This window comes from Rhinoderma darwinii, chromosome 5 (genome assembly GCF_050947455.1).
Source record: "Rhinoderma darwinii isolate aRhiDar2 chromosome 5, aRhiDar2.hap1, whole genome shotgun sequence".
Classification (NCBI taxonomy): domain Eukaryota; kingdom Metazoa; phylum Chordata; class Amphibia; order Anura; family Rhinodermatidae; genus Rhinoderma; species Rhinoderma darwinii.
In genome coordinates, this window is record NC_134691.1 from 112,236,801 (window position 1) to 112,252,972 (window position 16,172).

The following is a 16,172-nucleotide window of genomic DNA, read 5'->3' on the forward strand; positions in this document are numbered from 1 at the left end:
TGACAATATTGCTATGTTTAGAAATATATATGTATTAACACAGTTTTACATGCAGATTTTCCTGTGTCAAATTGAATAAACAAATAATGTTCAATCTTTCTTCCTTAGATCCTATGCTATTATATGGGGGCTGTGGGCAGACAGTGAAGAACATACTAGTACTGGGAACATTAAATGAAAAAATAAACATATCTAACATGTTCAGTAATTAAAGCTTATTAATTTTATAATACAACTTCACCGTTTTTAAGATCTCTGTTTGTGGTCGTTGAGCAGAAACCTTCATCAGAGGAAGAACATCTGTCCTGATGACTAGATGATCCCACAGGTGCAGGGCTCGTTACAGTTAAGGTACAATGTTCGGAGATCTCTCTTGTAAAGAGACTTGCACTTGTGTGTCCGTGACAAGAACGGATTTTCATCCTCTGGAAGTAAACAATGAACGATCTCATACAATGACAGCAAACAGAGATCTTAAAAAAACATTTAAAAAAACTATATACATAACATATGTTACAAACCTGCATAACTTTTTATTGGATAAGCTTTATTTGCTGATTATTCCTTTTTAAAGAAAATTAATACATGTAATACATATCAGAAAAAAACATCATTATGATATTATGCAGTATTGATCAGTTTAAAATAACAACTGCTTGCAGACCACCCTTGGTTCTGGTACTATAGAAAAGCACGCATTGATTGCATTATGGTATAATTTGGAAATTCCCCGGGGCAGGGAGTACATATAATGCTTTAGAGAATGTAGTGGATGAATTTGTAATGTACATGAAACTGATGTTCATATAAAGTAATTTTTATGAAATACAAAAGGCATATGGATTTTTTTTAAATATTTTCTCCTTCATGGCCTTCTACATAAACCATAAGATAGTTGATTCATATAGATTACATTATTTTGCATTTCCCTATCCTTTTTCTTTCGCTTGTTGCTGTTGACAAACTTTAGTCTACACCATTCAGCCATAACATTAAAACCACTGACAGGTGAAGTGAATAACATTGATCTTCTCATAATAATGGCAGCAGTCCAGAGGTGGGATATATTAGGCAGCAAGGGAACAGTCAGTTCTTAAAGATAATGTGTTAAAAGCTGGAAAATTGGACAAGAGTAAGGATCTGAGTGACTTTGACAAGGGATAAATTGTGATGGCCAGACGACTGGGTCAAAGCATCTACAAAACTGCAGGTCTTGTGGGGTATTCTCAGTATGCAATGGTTATTACCTACCGGAAGTGGTCCAAGAAAGACGATTAGTGTACCGGTGACAGATTCATGAGAACCGAAAACTAATTAATGTGCATGTGGAGCGAAGGCTAGTCCGCCTGGTCCGATCCCACAGGAGAGTTACTGTAGCACAAATTATAGAAAAAAATTGGTGCTGGCTATGATCGAAAGGTGTCCGAACACACAGTGCATGAAAGTTTGCAGTGTTTGGGGCTGCGTAGTCGCAGACTAGTCAGAGTGCCCATGCTGACCCCTATCCACTGCCAAAAGCACCCACAATTGGCACATGAGCATCAGAACTGGACCATGGAGTAATGGAAGAAGGTGGCATGGACTAATGAATCATGTTTTTTTTTATATCATGAGGACAGCCAGGTGCGTGTGCGTCGCTTAGCTCCGGAAGAGATGGTACCAGAATGCACTATGGGAAGAAGACAATCCGGCAGAGGCAGTGTAATTCTCTAGGCAATGTTGTGCTGGGAAACCTTGCGTCCTGGCATTTTTATGGATATTACTTTTACACGTACTACCAAACGAAACATTGTTGCAGACTAAGTACACCGCTTCATGCTAACGGTATTCCCTAATGGTAGTGGCCTCTTTCAGCAGGATATTGCTCTCTGCCACACTGCACAAATTGTACAGAACTGGTTTGAGGAACATGACCAGAAGTTCAAGGTGTTGACTTGGCTTCCAAATTCCCAAGATCCTTATCCGATCAATCATCTGTGGGATGTGATGAAAAAACAAGTCTGATCGACCTTACAATTTACAGGATTTACAGGATCTGCTGCTAACGTCTTGGTGCCAGATACCACAGGACACATTCAGAGGTCTTGTGGAGTTCATGACTCAATGGGGCAGAGCTGTTTTGGTGGCACAAGGGGAACCCACACAATATTAGGCATGTGGTATAAATATTAGACTGAATGGTGTATTCCTAGATTAATAGCAAAATATACTGTACAGTCAATTACAATTTTCTGTTATGCTTTAGTCATTTCCAATTTTTGGTTATACTTCTTAAGGCATGGTATCCTCTAAATAGGAACTCTTTTAAACAGGAGTAGAATGTTAAAGAGGAACTCTGGAATCCCCCTTTTTGAAAGCCAATTCCCTTAGTACAGTGTGCCAGTTACCTGCTTTAGTGGAAATCAGGACCCCATGAGTGGACTCTTTTCTGTGGGTTGTGGCATGCTATGGGCAGTACAGGAATAGTAAGCTTGTGCTTTTACACAGATGTCAGTTGTAACCACTGCAGGGTTAATGTTGAGGAAAAGTGATACCAAAGACAAGAATGGTGTAATCGTTTAAAAGGAAGTTCCTCCCTTAAATATAATTGTTTTCTAAATAAGTTAAAAATTCTTTGCGGATTGATTTCTTAGGGCCTGTTCACATCAGCGTTGGCTTTCCGTTCAGGGTTTCCGTAGGAGGCTTCCATCGGGTGAACCCCTCAACGCAAGGCAAACGGAAACCTTAGCTTCCATTTACATCACCATTGTTATGAATTCCATGTTTCCGTCACCATTCATATCACTGGTGATGCAAACGGAAGCTAAGGTTTACGTTTGACTTTCCGTTGAGGGGTTCACCCGATGGAAACCTCCTATGGAACTCCTGAACGTAAAGCCAATGCTGATGTGAACTGGCCCTTAATATATCTTTATAGTGATACAGAGCACAAAATATAGACATAGATTTAAAATACATTACCCAAACCTAGAGAGTGACATATTTTTTAAGCCAACATCTGCACTCCTGCTTTAAATATTAAATAATATCACCAACCTGTAAGTGAATATAAAACAAAAGGCAAATCTTCACACGTCTATATATATATATATATATATATATATATATATATGTGTGTGTGTGTGTGTGTGTGTATATATATACATATTTTTATATATATATATATATATATATATATATATATATATATATATATATATACATATATATACACGTAGCAACATCGGGAATTATACCAACCCAATATGTGCTCTGAAAGGTTTTTGTTGCTTTTTCATGGTCTTGTTTTTTCTGTTTCAGTGCTGGAGCTGGCAGAACAGGTTGCTTTATTGTTATAGACATCATGCTGGACATGGCTGAAAGGGAAGGAGTTGTAGATATTTACAACTGTGTGAGGGAACTTCGCTCTCGTAGAGTGAACATGGTACAGACAGAGGTACATTCACTATGTATATATAGTGATATATAGTTTGCTGGAATAGAGAGAGAATATATTGTATGTGTATATTCACATGGTGCAGTCATATTGCGTTTTTGGCTACGATTTTTGCAACATTGCAGCAAAAACTGTTCTATGACTATATTTTGTGAATATACCCTAAGGGTATGTTCACACAGCTTATTTTCAGGCTTATCTTATTTTGGAGCATTAAAGGCTTGTTTTACACTCCAAAATAAACTTGAAATTCGTCTACAAACAGTTTCCCATTGATTTCAATGGGAAATACACTGTGTTGTCCATATGAGTCATATTTTTATGCTGCTGAATTAAAAAAAGTTTGGTAAAAAAAAAGTCTCATAAAAAGAAGTAGCATGTCACTTCATGAGGCGTTTATGGAGCTGATTTTCCATTGACACTACTAAAAACGCCTCAAAAATTATTTAAAAAAAAAAAAAAACATTAAAATAAGCTTCAAATTAAAAAAAATCTTCATTTTCAGCTTCAAAAACGCCTTGAAATCAGAGGCTGTATTCCCTTGCCAACAGCCTTGTAATTTTTACCCACTTATTTTTGTACGTGTGAACATACCCTAAGGGCATGTTCAGACATGTCGGAATTGCTGTTGAATTCCGCTGTGGACAGTCTGCAATGGAAATCGGCAGCAGCCATTTTTCCTTATTGGTTTCTATACCTTTTTAGGTAATTTAGTTCAGACATTGCAGAAAATAACAGTGCAGAATTTAGGCTGCGGTGCAGAATTTAGGCTGCGGTGCTGAATTTAGGCTGCGGTGCAGGATTTAGGCTGCGGTGCAGGATTTTCACAGAAGCAGCGAAATTTCACTGCGGATTTCCGCCTTTGCAATGCAAAGGCTGAAATCTGCGGCAAGTCCGCTGTGATATCCGCAACATCTGAATTACCTGTCAAATATGCAAATGTTGCAGCAGATTCATTGCATAAGTGCCGCGAATTTTCAGCAACATTTGCAGCGGAAAAATTCTGCCACGTCTGAATGTGCCCTAAGACAGAAACCAACAGGTATTATGCTCACTACTAAACTAACCTAAACCAACACAAAGCAGTGAATAAATTACACATATATATTATATATTATGTTAAATAATATTATTTTCTTTGATAACAAAATAACAGCAAAGCAGACAGACTTTTATTGTTAAGAAAATCAGAAGTTTATAAAAAACTAATAACGGAACAATTGTTGGTCATAGCAAATAATATAATTAAAAATATAATTAAAAAATAAAATTATAAATAATAATAATGATGAGGAGGATGATGACGATGAAAAAGATTGCTAACAGCTAAATTAGATGGACACATTTCTTTCTTTTACATACAATCATATTGGTATAGAAATATGGACTCATTTTGATACCGAATATTATTAACATTATTCATTTTTTAATTTTAGATTTTTATTCCAAATAAAATAAACTGTGAATTCCTGTATGCAAATTATTTTTTTCTTCATCTTTTAGGAACAGTATGTGTTCATCCATGATGCCATATTAGAAGCCTGTTTATGTGGAGACACCTCAATCTCTGCGTCTCAGGTCCGATCAGTATACTATGAAATGAATAAAGTGGACCCTCAAACAAACTCCAGTCAAATTAAAGAGGAATTTAGAGTAAGTTTAGATAAACTTCATTTATCTTAAGCAGGAAAAAGCTGCAGCCTGGAAACATGTATATCTGTAACATGACCGCAGTTTACCGTGCAGCATAAATTACATGTTACGCTTATTCTACTGGTCGGTACAATTATGACGATACTAAACGTGTATATGGAAAAAGCACGGTTTATGGAAAAAAGAACACAGTATTCTGAGAGCCATAACTTTTTAATTTTCTATTGACGTAGCCGTATGGGGGTTGCATTTTTGGTAGACGATTTGACATTTTCTGTTGGCACCTCTTTAAGCTACATGTAATTTAGAGTTTAAAGGCTATGTACACCTTTTGAAGGTCCTTTTTTTTTTTTTTAATAAAAAGGTCATGTGATTGGTGCAACTTTATAAATGGTTTTAATTTGTTATACTTTTTGAGATATTACTGCTCTGTATTCTCTATACCGAGCAGCTGTATCGTTCACTATGACCTGAATCCGTCAGTCCCACGGACCTGACGGGAGCAGGATTTAGCTCTAGATACAGCTGCTTTGTGTACAGAATACAAAGCAGCTGTATCTCAAAAAGGAAACTGAATTTTTATTAAAAACTATTTATAAAGTTGCACCAAACACACTGATTTGACTTGTTTATTTAAAAAAAAAAAAAAAAATGCCCTGATAAGGTGTACATAGCCTTTAACTTTTATAAAGTTTTTGGGGATCGGAAGAAAACAGCATATCCGCTAGATTTTTCTTTCTGCATAAATAACATGTTTACTTCATTCTACGGGTCATTACGATTGTGCCACACCATATATGTATTTTTTTTATAGTTAACTATTTTTAAACAATAAAAGATGTTTTAATAAAAAAAAGGGAGGGAACCTTTCTGGGGGGAACCTTTTTTTGTATTTTTTGTGAAACTATATTTTACTTTAATTTTAATCCCACTAGGGCACTTAAAGCTGCGATAGTTTAACCGCTTATATGACTTGAAGCTGCGATAGTTTGACCACTTATATAATGCTATGGAAAACTTAGCATTCCATAGCAGTATTGCTCACTCCTATTGACTTTCCTGATCCTGGAGCACTGCTGTCCGGGCAGGTTAACATAGCAACATCCTAAAGATTTACACTAATATAAAACAGGGTTGTACAACCTGTGACCTGAAATGCTGTTCTTTGTGGCCCACAGCCATCAGGACACAGTCAAGATTTTATGTGTCCCAATAATTAAGAAAGACATGGCTGTCGTAGGACAGCCACATCTTTCTGATGCAGAGAACACAATGCCGTTATAAGACACAGCTCCGTTCTTTTTTCCCTTCAGTGGTCATAGATATCCTTGCGGGTCTTGGAAGATACATGTGAGCACTCCCTGGTGGTTACTCACATGTAACTTCCATGTCATAGAGAAAAGGAGCTTTGAGGTGCAGCATGGGAGCAGAGACAGATAATCTGGCTGGTAGTAATGGGAAGCACTTTGTGTCTGACACTAATGGTGGACACTGTATAGCTAGAACTGTTATGGAGGGGGCACTGTGTGGCGTACTCTGTTACGGGCATAACATTTTGGGGGCACAGTTTGTCTGGCACTAATAGGGACTAATTGTATTGATTAAAAATAGTAAACCATAAAAAATACATATAGGGCATTGCAATTGTAATGACCGGTAGAATAAAGTTAAGCATATTATTTTTACCCCACTGCACATGGCGTAAAAAAAATACTCATAATGGTGGCGGATTTAGTTTTTTTCCAATTCGAGCCCTTTAAAAATGTCTGAAAGTTAATCAGTAAATTATAGGTACCCCAAAATGGGGCTAAACTACAACACATCTTCCTAGAACAAGCCCTCATACGGCAGAAAAATAAAAAAGTCTTGGCTCTCGGAATGCTTGCATTATGTAAAAGTACTAAAACAGAAAAACTATACAAATTTGTTATTTCCACAATTGTGACGACCTGTAGAATAAAGCTATCATGTTGATTATATTGCATAGTAAAAAAAAATACAAATAATTGCAAAAAACAATGTTTTTTATTTTCAAATAACTCCCTCAAAAAAAAAATATTAGTTAATTAATAAATTATCTTTACCCCAAAATGCCAAAATGGTGGCAATAAAAATGACAACTTGTCTCACAAAAAACAAGCTCTCATACAGCTAAATAGACGGGAATTTTTTTATTCTGCCCTCAGATAGGGCAGCATATCTATATGACAGATCCACTTTAAGGGGTTTGAAGTGGTATTCCCATCATAGACTTTGATATATCCACACAATATACCATAAATAGTTGATAGGTGGGAGTTCCCACTCTGTAACCCCCATGTATCAGGAGAATGGGGGTCCTTCTGATCTCTTATTTGGCACATCAGAGAAAAGGAGATGAGGTTGCCACCTATGCAAGCTGTCTCTATTAAAGTTTATAGGAGTTGTGAAACCATCAGCTGTTTTTGTGATCTCCCGATAGTTGGGAGTCTCAAAAGTGGAAGCCTCACCTGTCAGACATTTATGGTATATACTCCTTTAAAAGTTTTATTGTGGCCCTTGGGAGTGGTTCAAGCCGACAATGTGGCCCTCAGAACCGAAAAGGTTGTACAACCGTGGTTTAAAATAACTATTAAGAAATAAACGTGCTTTGCTAATTTAACATTGTTGTGTTTACAGACATTGAACATGGTGACTCCAACCCTACGGGTAGAAGACTGCAGTATAGCACTCTTGCCTAGGAACCATGAAAAGAACCGCTGCATGGACGTCTTACCTCCAGACCGCTGTCTCCCATTTCTCATAACAATAGACGGTGAAAGCAGTAACTACATCAATGCAGCCTTGATGGATGTGAGGACATTTTTATAGTTCATACTAATGAGAATATAATCTATAATCCAACAAAATGAGATCTCCCAAATAAGAGAAAACAGCCTGGAGCTTGGCAGAGCACACATCAGGGTATACTTAAACAATAATAAGTGAAAGGTATTGCAAAGGAAAGTAATGTCATCTAAAGTTTCACAATGCCAGTAGAACATAAGGACATTGATGAAGTGCAGGACAGAACATTGCTGCATTATTTCCCTTGATACGGAGTTGTCTGTGCTCTACAGGACTTTGTAGACCAGTTTTTCACGCTCAGTTTCTTCTTGTTTTGTGTATTGAATTGCAATTTAAACAATCCTTCAGAGAAAGGAAATTAAATCGACATCATCAACATAAATGCATTCATCCATGGTTGAGGTGTGAACCTGTGGAGTTCTATTAATGGACTTGTTCTGACTTCACCACTGGCTGTAGTCCCGGTAATATACTCTTAAGGACGGGATAATTTACACCATACATCACACAAATGTGTTTTTTTTTAATGTTTGTCATGTTTGTCTATCTTTGGTGGTATACAGTCTTTGAATCCTCTCTGGTGCTCTTGATTTTGCGGTATATTTTCTCTTGGCTCTACATGAGTTATACTGAATAAATCACTTATCTAATATTTGGTATGCCGAGAAAGATCTTTGTTAACTCATACCTTGCCCTAAATGCCCTTTTCTAGTCAGAAATGTGACTAGGAGGGGACTGGCGGGGCATGTGCCCCACGTGCTGGGTGCCAGGGAGGTGGTGCATCAACAGGCCACTCTGTCATGGCTGGGGTAATAAGATACATGACTAGAACAGAAAACCGAATCTTTGCTCTGGGTGGAGGAAAGGGTAGCCACAACTCTGGTGCTGTGGATCTGCGGCAGCAGTCTGCTTGATAATGGACTTAAATTATAGTATTTATTTAAGTTTAGGAGTAAACCTTTCCATTGTGTCAAGCATTTAATACGTACAAATGTTAAAAGTTAACCTTCACCTTCCTTTTAGAATGTGAACATCTAAAAAAAACAAAAACTACAAGATAACACAATGATCTCACAAATCAATTTCTTGTCCAGTCCTTTGAAAATAAAAAGAGAGGAAATTCTATATTATTATTATTGGAAGATGAAAATGTTATAAAGAGTGAATTTCAAGGATTGGAAAAGGTTGTTACTACAGTCAGGCAGATAGGTGGCATTTCTTACAAGAAAAAAAGAAAAAACTTCCAAAGGGGCCTTGGCCTATTTGTGAATCTTAACAATGTCTTGGTTTGTGACATTCTGCTATTGAACATACTTGAAATCCTGATTCTTCATTTTCATTATAATTTGTTCTCCTTTCTTTAGAGCTATGTGCAGCCTTCAGCTTTCATCGTCACCCAACATCCCTTACCGAACACAGTAAAAGACTTCTGGAGGCTGGTCCTTGACTACCACTGTACATCAATAGTAATGTTAAATGATGTAGACCCTGCACAGGTACGTTGGCTAAAATCATGCATGCACTGGCAGAATTCATTCAGAGCAGTTCACTTTTCAGCACAGCTATCCACATGCCAAGAGGAAGGCTGGATTCACACATCGCATATTTGTTGCAGATTTTTTAACTAAAGCCAGAAGTGGATCCAGGAGGAAGTAGAAGTCTACGTTTTTTTCCTTTATATTTCCCATTCCTTTTGAAACCACTTCTACCTTTGGGCCACAAAAATCTGCAACAAATATGTGATGTGTGAATCCATATGATATGCATATGATAAGCCCTGTTGTGTCACCTGTATGAAAGTTACTATGCATTCACTTGGTCAATGCAAAGAAATGTATTTTTATGCAAGGAAAATGTTTTTTAAATACAGAACATAATACATTTTTATTACTCCTAGCCTACTTGTCGCATGTGCGGTGAGGGTGACAGCCAGTTATTTACGACAAATGTTTTTGAGAAGCTTTTCTAATTATTTTGCAGTCATTTTAATAACCTGCTATGTCTTAGAAGATTAAAGCGACAGTATAAACACTTGCATAACTGTGTGATAACGGCACACCGCAGACCGCTCCATCTTTATCTTTCCAACAAGTACAGTTGAGATCTGTGTAATATTCTTGCATTATTTCCATGCTTTTTGCTGACATCATTATTGTACTTGGTTTTTTTTTCAGAAAGACTGTTAAATATTTTTACTTAAAGCTGAATATCAGCTATACCGGATCTGCTTTTGAACAGATCCCAATGAATCATGAAGGATGATATTGCCTTATAATGGGCTCTGTCAGGTTTCTGTTAGACCTCTGTGATTTTTGACGGCAAGAATAGTGTTGCAGACTGCACTAACCTTGCCCTCAAAAATACCAGAACACCTGATGGAAGTCTAAAAACGTAAGAGTGAACAGAGCCTTACTTGAAAGCTGCATCTATGCATTTTATTTTCCATGAGTTACATGTTTTATCCTAAGATTTTATTATTCACCACTTATGTCTACCATAAGTGGTTTGAAAAGACATTTAAAGCAAAATTGCCAAATGTTTTATGTCCAATATATTTTTCTTTATTTATTTTATTCCCCCGTTGCTTATATAACAACAACATATTATAGCCATTGAGCCACTATGCCACTTGTCTACTTTGTGGTAAACCTGTACAGTTTCTGTTGCTATTCCATGCTAATCCAGTGCCACATATTGTACTTTTCTCAGTAATAGGTCACCCACTGTGTTACACTGGGCATAGACCCTGTGATTGGGTATACAGGGTGCAGCCCCTGGTTATCCTGTTATGTAGGGTCTGATCATGGTTAGCTGCAATGATATCTGCTGATATATTGGTTGACCCTTTAAAATAGAAGGGAAATATGTCTGTATGTGGCAAGGATAGCAGTACATGCTTTTAAAAGTTTTATCACTGCTGGCAATAGATCTTACTGATGATCCAAGCTATTTTTTCTATCTGCAATGATGAACATAGAGAGAGACAAACAAGTTAAGAATCGAAATTGTTTGCTCTGTGTTATGCGAGGGCCCTAGAGATATCAGTGTGCTGGAGTACACATTTAACATGCTGCCATTTTATAGATTGGATCAAACTTACATATTACTCTATGGCTGAACAAACACAGATCTCGATAATCTGCCGTTTTTCCAAAACATTTTCCAAAGTTAAGAAGTTGACCTTTTTAGTGTGCAATAAATGAGTACATAGGAGCATGTGTAACTTCCAGTACAGTGATTGTATCCATGTAAAGGGCTTATTTGTTCTGCACAATTAACCTCAGTATAAGGGGAAAACTATTTTGTGGAACTGTGAATCCCTCATGCATGAATTTGTATGTAGCAAATGGCCTTATGATCACAGTAAAAGGCAGATGTTACATTATATATCCTATTAGGATTATCTGTGATGACACAAAATAGACTAAAATGGTCAGTAAAAGATATTTTTAGATGTATGGTTTAAAGGGTTGAAAGGAGGGCCACAAATAGTTCAAGACTTTAATGTTTCAAGACTTCTGAGAACACTGAAAACATGTCAAAACTCAAAAATACGCCCTGTAACACTGATGTACTTGTCTAGGAGTTCTATTCTGGTACCCAAATCCTAAAACTCAAAACCACATTATCCTCTTCATATCTGGTAATTCTACGGAAAGAACAAATTATTGCCACCTTGACTGCATGACTTGTTTCAATCCTCAAAAATGGACTGCAATGAAACAGCAAGAACAGTACTTCAAGAGTACTAAAGGATATGGACAACACATGGTCCAGACAGGGCTGTATTTACAGTTTGTGGTGTCCTAGGTACTTTGAGTGCTGACGCCCCCGATAACACAGCTTTTCTGCCGCAAAAATCGCAACATGTGCTAATTGTTGCAGGTTTTACCTCCCATTGAATTCAATAGTGAAAACCAGCAACAGAAAACCAGCTATTCCACAACATAAATTGACATGCTGCGGATTAAAAAAAGCAAACTGCAGGTCAATTCATGAACGGTTTGTCTGTGTTTTTTTTACGCAGCATGTGGATAAGATTTGTGTAAATATCATCCACTCTACCGCTACTGTATTATGCTGCAGATTTTTCGCAATGAAATCCGTTGTGAGAAAATCTGCAGTGTTTACGTGTGGACATACCCTAAAATAAATACTCAGTGCTACCCCATTAACATTCCCTCCCCTGCCCCCTACATGAACACTGGGGCCCATTTCCCCTATTGTTGATCAGGTCACACATTATTATTTTTTAGAAAGAAAAAAAAAACACAGTCCTGCAGTGCCCCCCCTTCCCAACTAGAACAAAAAACGCCCTGCCGGTTACCTCAGTACATCATCCTACTTTTAAAAGTAGGCCAGTGAACGGAGGTAACCTGGGAACATGTGATGTAAACTAATCAATGACAGCTTAGAGCTGTCACTGCTTAGTTTACTGTCACAGATCCTGAAATAATAGTTTTGGTTTTTTAGTTATTAGTGTTGCTAATGTGTTGTTGGTTTTTTTTGTGTGTGTTTTTACAGGTTCTATTTTGATGACAGTGTTTTTATTTTCAATAAAATAATTAACGAGGGTTGTGTGGGGGCTTTTATTTCTATCAAATATTTTTTTCTGTGTAGGTGTTTTTTTAACTTCATTACTACTGCCTTAGTAATGGCAGCTGTCTGACAGACACGTCCATTACTAAGGCGAAGCTCTGTGTTTTAGCCGGTGAAGAGGCTAACACTAACCCCCCCATTATTACCTCAGTACCCTCCTCCGCCAGGGGTGCTAGGAAGAGCTGTGTACGATCCAGTACCCGACCATCTGAAGTGATGGTTGGGTACTGGGGCGGACGCAGGCTGGTATTAGCCTAGGAAAGCCCAAAAAAAATGGCCCTTCCCACCCTGGTAATGCTAGGTTGCAGCTGCTTTATTGTATCTAGTTGGTTATGAAAAATAGGGCGACGCCAAGTTGTTTTTTTAATTATTTATTTCAAAAAATGACGTGGGGTCCCCCCCCCATTTTTCATAACCAGTCAGATACAACATAGCAACAGCAGCCTAGCATTACCAGGGTGGGAAAGCCTATTGTTTTTAGGCTTTCCCAGCCTAATAATACCGCCCCAGTGACCGAGCATCACTTCAGATGGTCAGGTACTGGATCGTACCTGGCTCTTCCTGGCACCCATGGTGGCGGTGGGTACCAGGGTAATAATGAGGGGGTTAGTGTTAGCCTCTTCACAGGCTAACACTAAGCCCCACCTTAATAATGGACACTCTCTTTCAGACAGCCACCATTACTAAGTCAGTAGTAATATTGTTTAAAAAAAACAGCCACAGAAAAATATTTTATTGAAATAAAACCCCCTACACAACCCGCGTTAACCAATTTATTGAAAATAAAAACGCTGTCGTCTAAGTAGTCCTCGAATCCAACGTAGTTCAATGACCGAAACTGTAAAAAAAAAAAAAAAACACAAAAGAAACAATTGTAACATTAATAAGTAAAAAAGCAAAACCATTATAATACTGGCCTTCCTGGGTCTGTGATAGTTAACTAAGAAGTGACTGTTCTAAGCTGTCATTGGTTCATTTACATCACATGGTCCCAGGTTACCTCCGTTCATTGGCCTACTTTTAAAAGTAGGCCAATGAACTTAGGTAACCGGCCACCACATGATGTAAACTAACCAATGACAATTTTAAGCTTTAAAGGGGTATTCCAGTTCCAACAAGTTACCCCCTATCCGTAGGGTAAGGTGTAACTTGCTGATCTGTGGGTGTCCGACAGCTGGGACCCCCACCATTTACGAGAACAGGGGTCCCATACCCCTTGTTTCAACTGAGCGGTCGCTCATGCGCACTGCCACTCCATTCATTCTCTATCGGAGCGCCAGAGATACACGAGTACAGCGTTCGGCTATTTCCGGCGCTGCCATAGAGAATGACCTGCTGCTCGGTTCAAACGAGGGGTACGGGACCCCATTTCTCATAAACGGTGGGGGTCCCAGCAGTCGGACACCCACCGATCAGAAAATTACCCCCTACCCTACGGATAGGGGGTAACTTGCTGTAACCGGAATACCCCTTTAATGTACTGGCATATATCTATATGCCAGTACATTAGCCTGTGTACTGATAGTACAAAGGCAGTTGTTAGGACATACCTAAGTATGCCCTAACAACAGGAAATATGGTTAGACAGCCCTAGGGTCCTTGTGACGCGATCCAAGGGGGATCCCCCTTCGCATTTTCCCCTTGAATGCTTCGGTCAGCTTTGATTTCAGGGGAATAGCAGCAGAGATGAGAGGTTTCTCTGATCTCCGCCGTTAGAGCGGGGCTGCGGCTGTGTAATACAGTCATTGCCCCGCTTCTGACAAGTGTACGCATGCGGTCAGCATAAGGTAATGTGACCAGCACTGCACTAATGAGCAGCGGCGCCGGGCCTGAAGACAGAGGACATGGGGGTTTTTCAGTGCGCCGACCATGTTCTCTGTCTTCAGTGCCGGCGCTTATTAGTGCAGCACAGGCCGCATCACCTCATACTGGCCGTGTGCACACTTGACAGGAGCGGGCCAGTGGCTGTATTACACAGCCGCTGGCCCGCTCACTACATTCATGTATTGAAATACATTAACTAAAAATACGATCCTCCAGCAGCCGCCCCCCCCCCCCTGCTGGACGACCTAGGGGGTCGTGCCTAGTGGTAAATACGGCCCTGAGTCCAGAGCCTTCTCCAGGTTATATAGGTAGCATTTCGTTTGTATGTGGCAGAACGGGGCTAAAGGCTATCAGTTAAACAATCAGATTATAATCTTGTGCAGATCCATGAAATAAAAATTTTCTGCAAAATATGTCGATAAAAAATAATGAACATTCTATTGAAAATTTGTAAAGTTCCTCTCTTTTTTTTATTCAGCTATGTCCGCAGTACTGGCCAGAGAATGGAGTACACAGGCATGGGCCAATTCAAGTGGAATTTGTATCTGCTGATTTAGAGGAAGACATCATAAGCCGAATATTTAGGATTTATAATGCTGCACGGGTAAAAATTTACGAAATAAAGTTTAAATATTTTTTATGTGTTTTATAATATACATTATATGCCAAAAAGTATAAAGACTACCCTCCAAATTATATGTTCAGGTGCATCAGGAGGTTGATGAATAGAAAAAGCTGATTGTGAAGCATATCTTCTCGCCCAACATCAGTGCCTAACCTAACAAAAGCTCTTTTAGCTTAATGGGCACAAATTCCCACAGATACACTCCAAATTTATTCCTTCCCAGAAAAGAGGAGGCTGTTAAAGCCACGAAAGTTGGCCCAAATCTATATTACCGCCCATGGTTTTAGAATGGGATGTCCAATAAGCTCATATATTGTAGGTGTTTTTATCAGATGTCCACATAATTTTGGACATACTAGTCCTTCTCAATGAATTAGAATATCATCAAAAAGTTCATTTATTTCAGTAATTCAATTCAAATAGTGAAACTCATATATTATATAGATTCATTACACACAGAGTGATCTATTTCCAGCATTTTTTTCTTTTATTGTTGATGATTTTGGCTAACAGTTAATGAAAACCCAAAATTTAGTATCTCAGAAAACTAGAATATTGGGGAAAAAGTTGACGATTGTAGACTAATAGTGTGACACTCTAATCAGCTAATCAACACAAAACACCTGCGTAGGTTTCCTAAGACTTTAAAAGGACTGGCCTGCTGCTCAGTGGTCTTGTCTTCAGGTGAAAGTAAATTTTGCATTTCATTTGGAAATCAAGGTGCCAGAGTCTGGAGGAAGAGTGGAGAGGCATCAATCCAAGTTGCTTGCGGTCCAGTGTGAAGTTTCCACAGTCAGTGATGGTTTGGGGAGCCATGTCATGTGCTGGTGGTGGTCCACTGTGTTCTATCAAGTCCAGAATCAGCGCAGCGTCTACCAGGACATTTTAGAGCACTTCATGCTTCCCTCTGCTGACAAGCTTTATGGAGATGTTGATTCCATTTTCCAGCAGGACTTGGCACCGGCCCACACTGCCAAAAGTACCAATACCAGGTTTAATAACCACAGTATCACTGCGCTTGATTGGCCAGCAAACTCGCCTGACCTAAACCCCATCGAGAATCTATGTGGAATTGTCAAGAGGAAGATGAGACACCAGACCCAACAATGCAGACAGGCTGAAGGCCACTATCAAAGCAACCTGGGCATTCATAAAACCTCAGCAGTGCCACAGGCTGTTCGCCTCCATGCCACGCCGCATTGATGCAGT

General features: G+C 38.7%; 1 protein-coding gene across 4 annotated transcripts in view; it reads left to right on the plus strand.

The window, feature by feature from the left end:
- PTPRM (protein tyrosine phosphatase receptor type M) overlaps positions 1 to 16,172 on the plus strand; it is a 748,757-nt gene that overhangs the window by 716,733 nt on the left and 15,852 nt on the right. For all 4 annotated transcript variants that reach the window (XM_075826409.1, XM_075826410.1, XM_075826411.1 and 1 more), the window contains 5 exons: positions 3,301 to 3,436; positions 4,940 to 5,089; positions 7,748 to 7,921; positions 9,280 to 9,411; positions 14,817 to 14,942. In XM_075826409.1, coding sequence (XP_075682524.1) covers positions 3,301 to 3,436; positions 4,940 to 5,089; positions 7,748 to 7,921; positions 9,280 to 9,411; positions 14,817 to 14,942 — 718 coding nt within the window. The remainder of the gene's footprint in view (positions 1 to 3,300; positions 3,437 to 4,939; positions 5,090 to 7,747; positions 7,922 to 9,279; positions 9,412 to 14,816; positions 14,943 to 16,172) is intronic.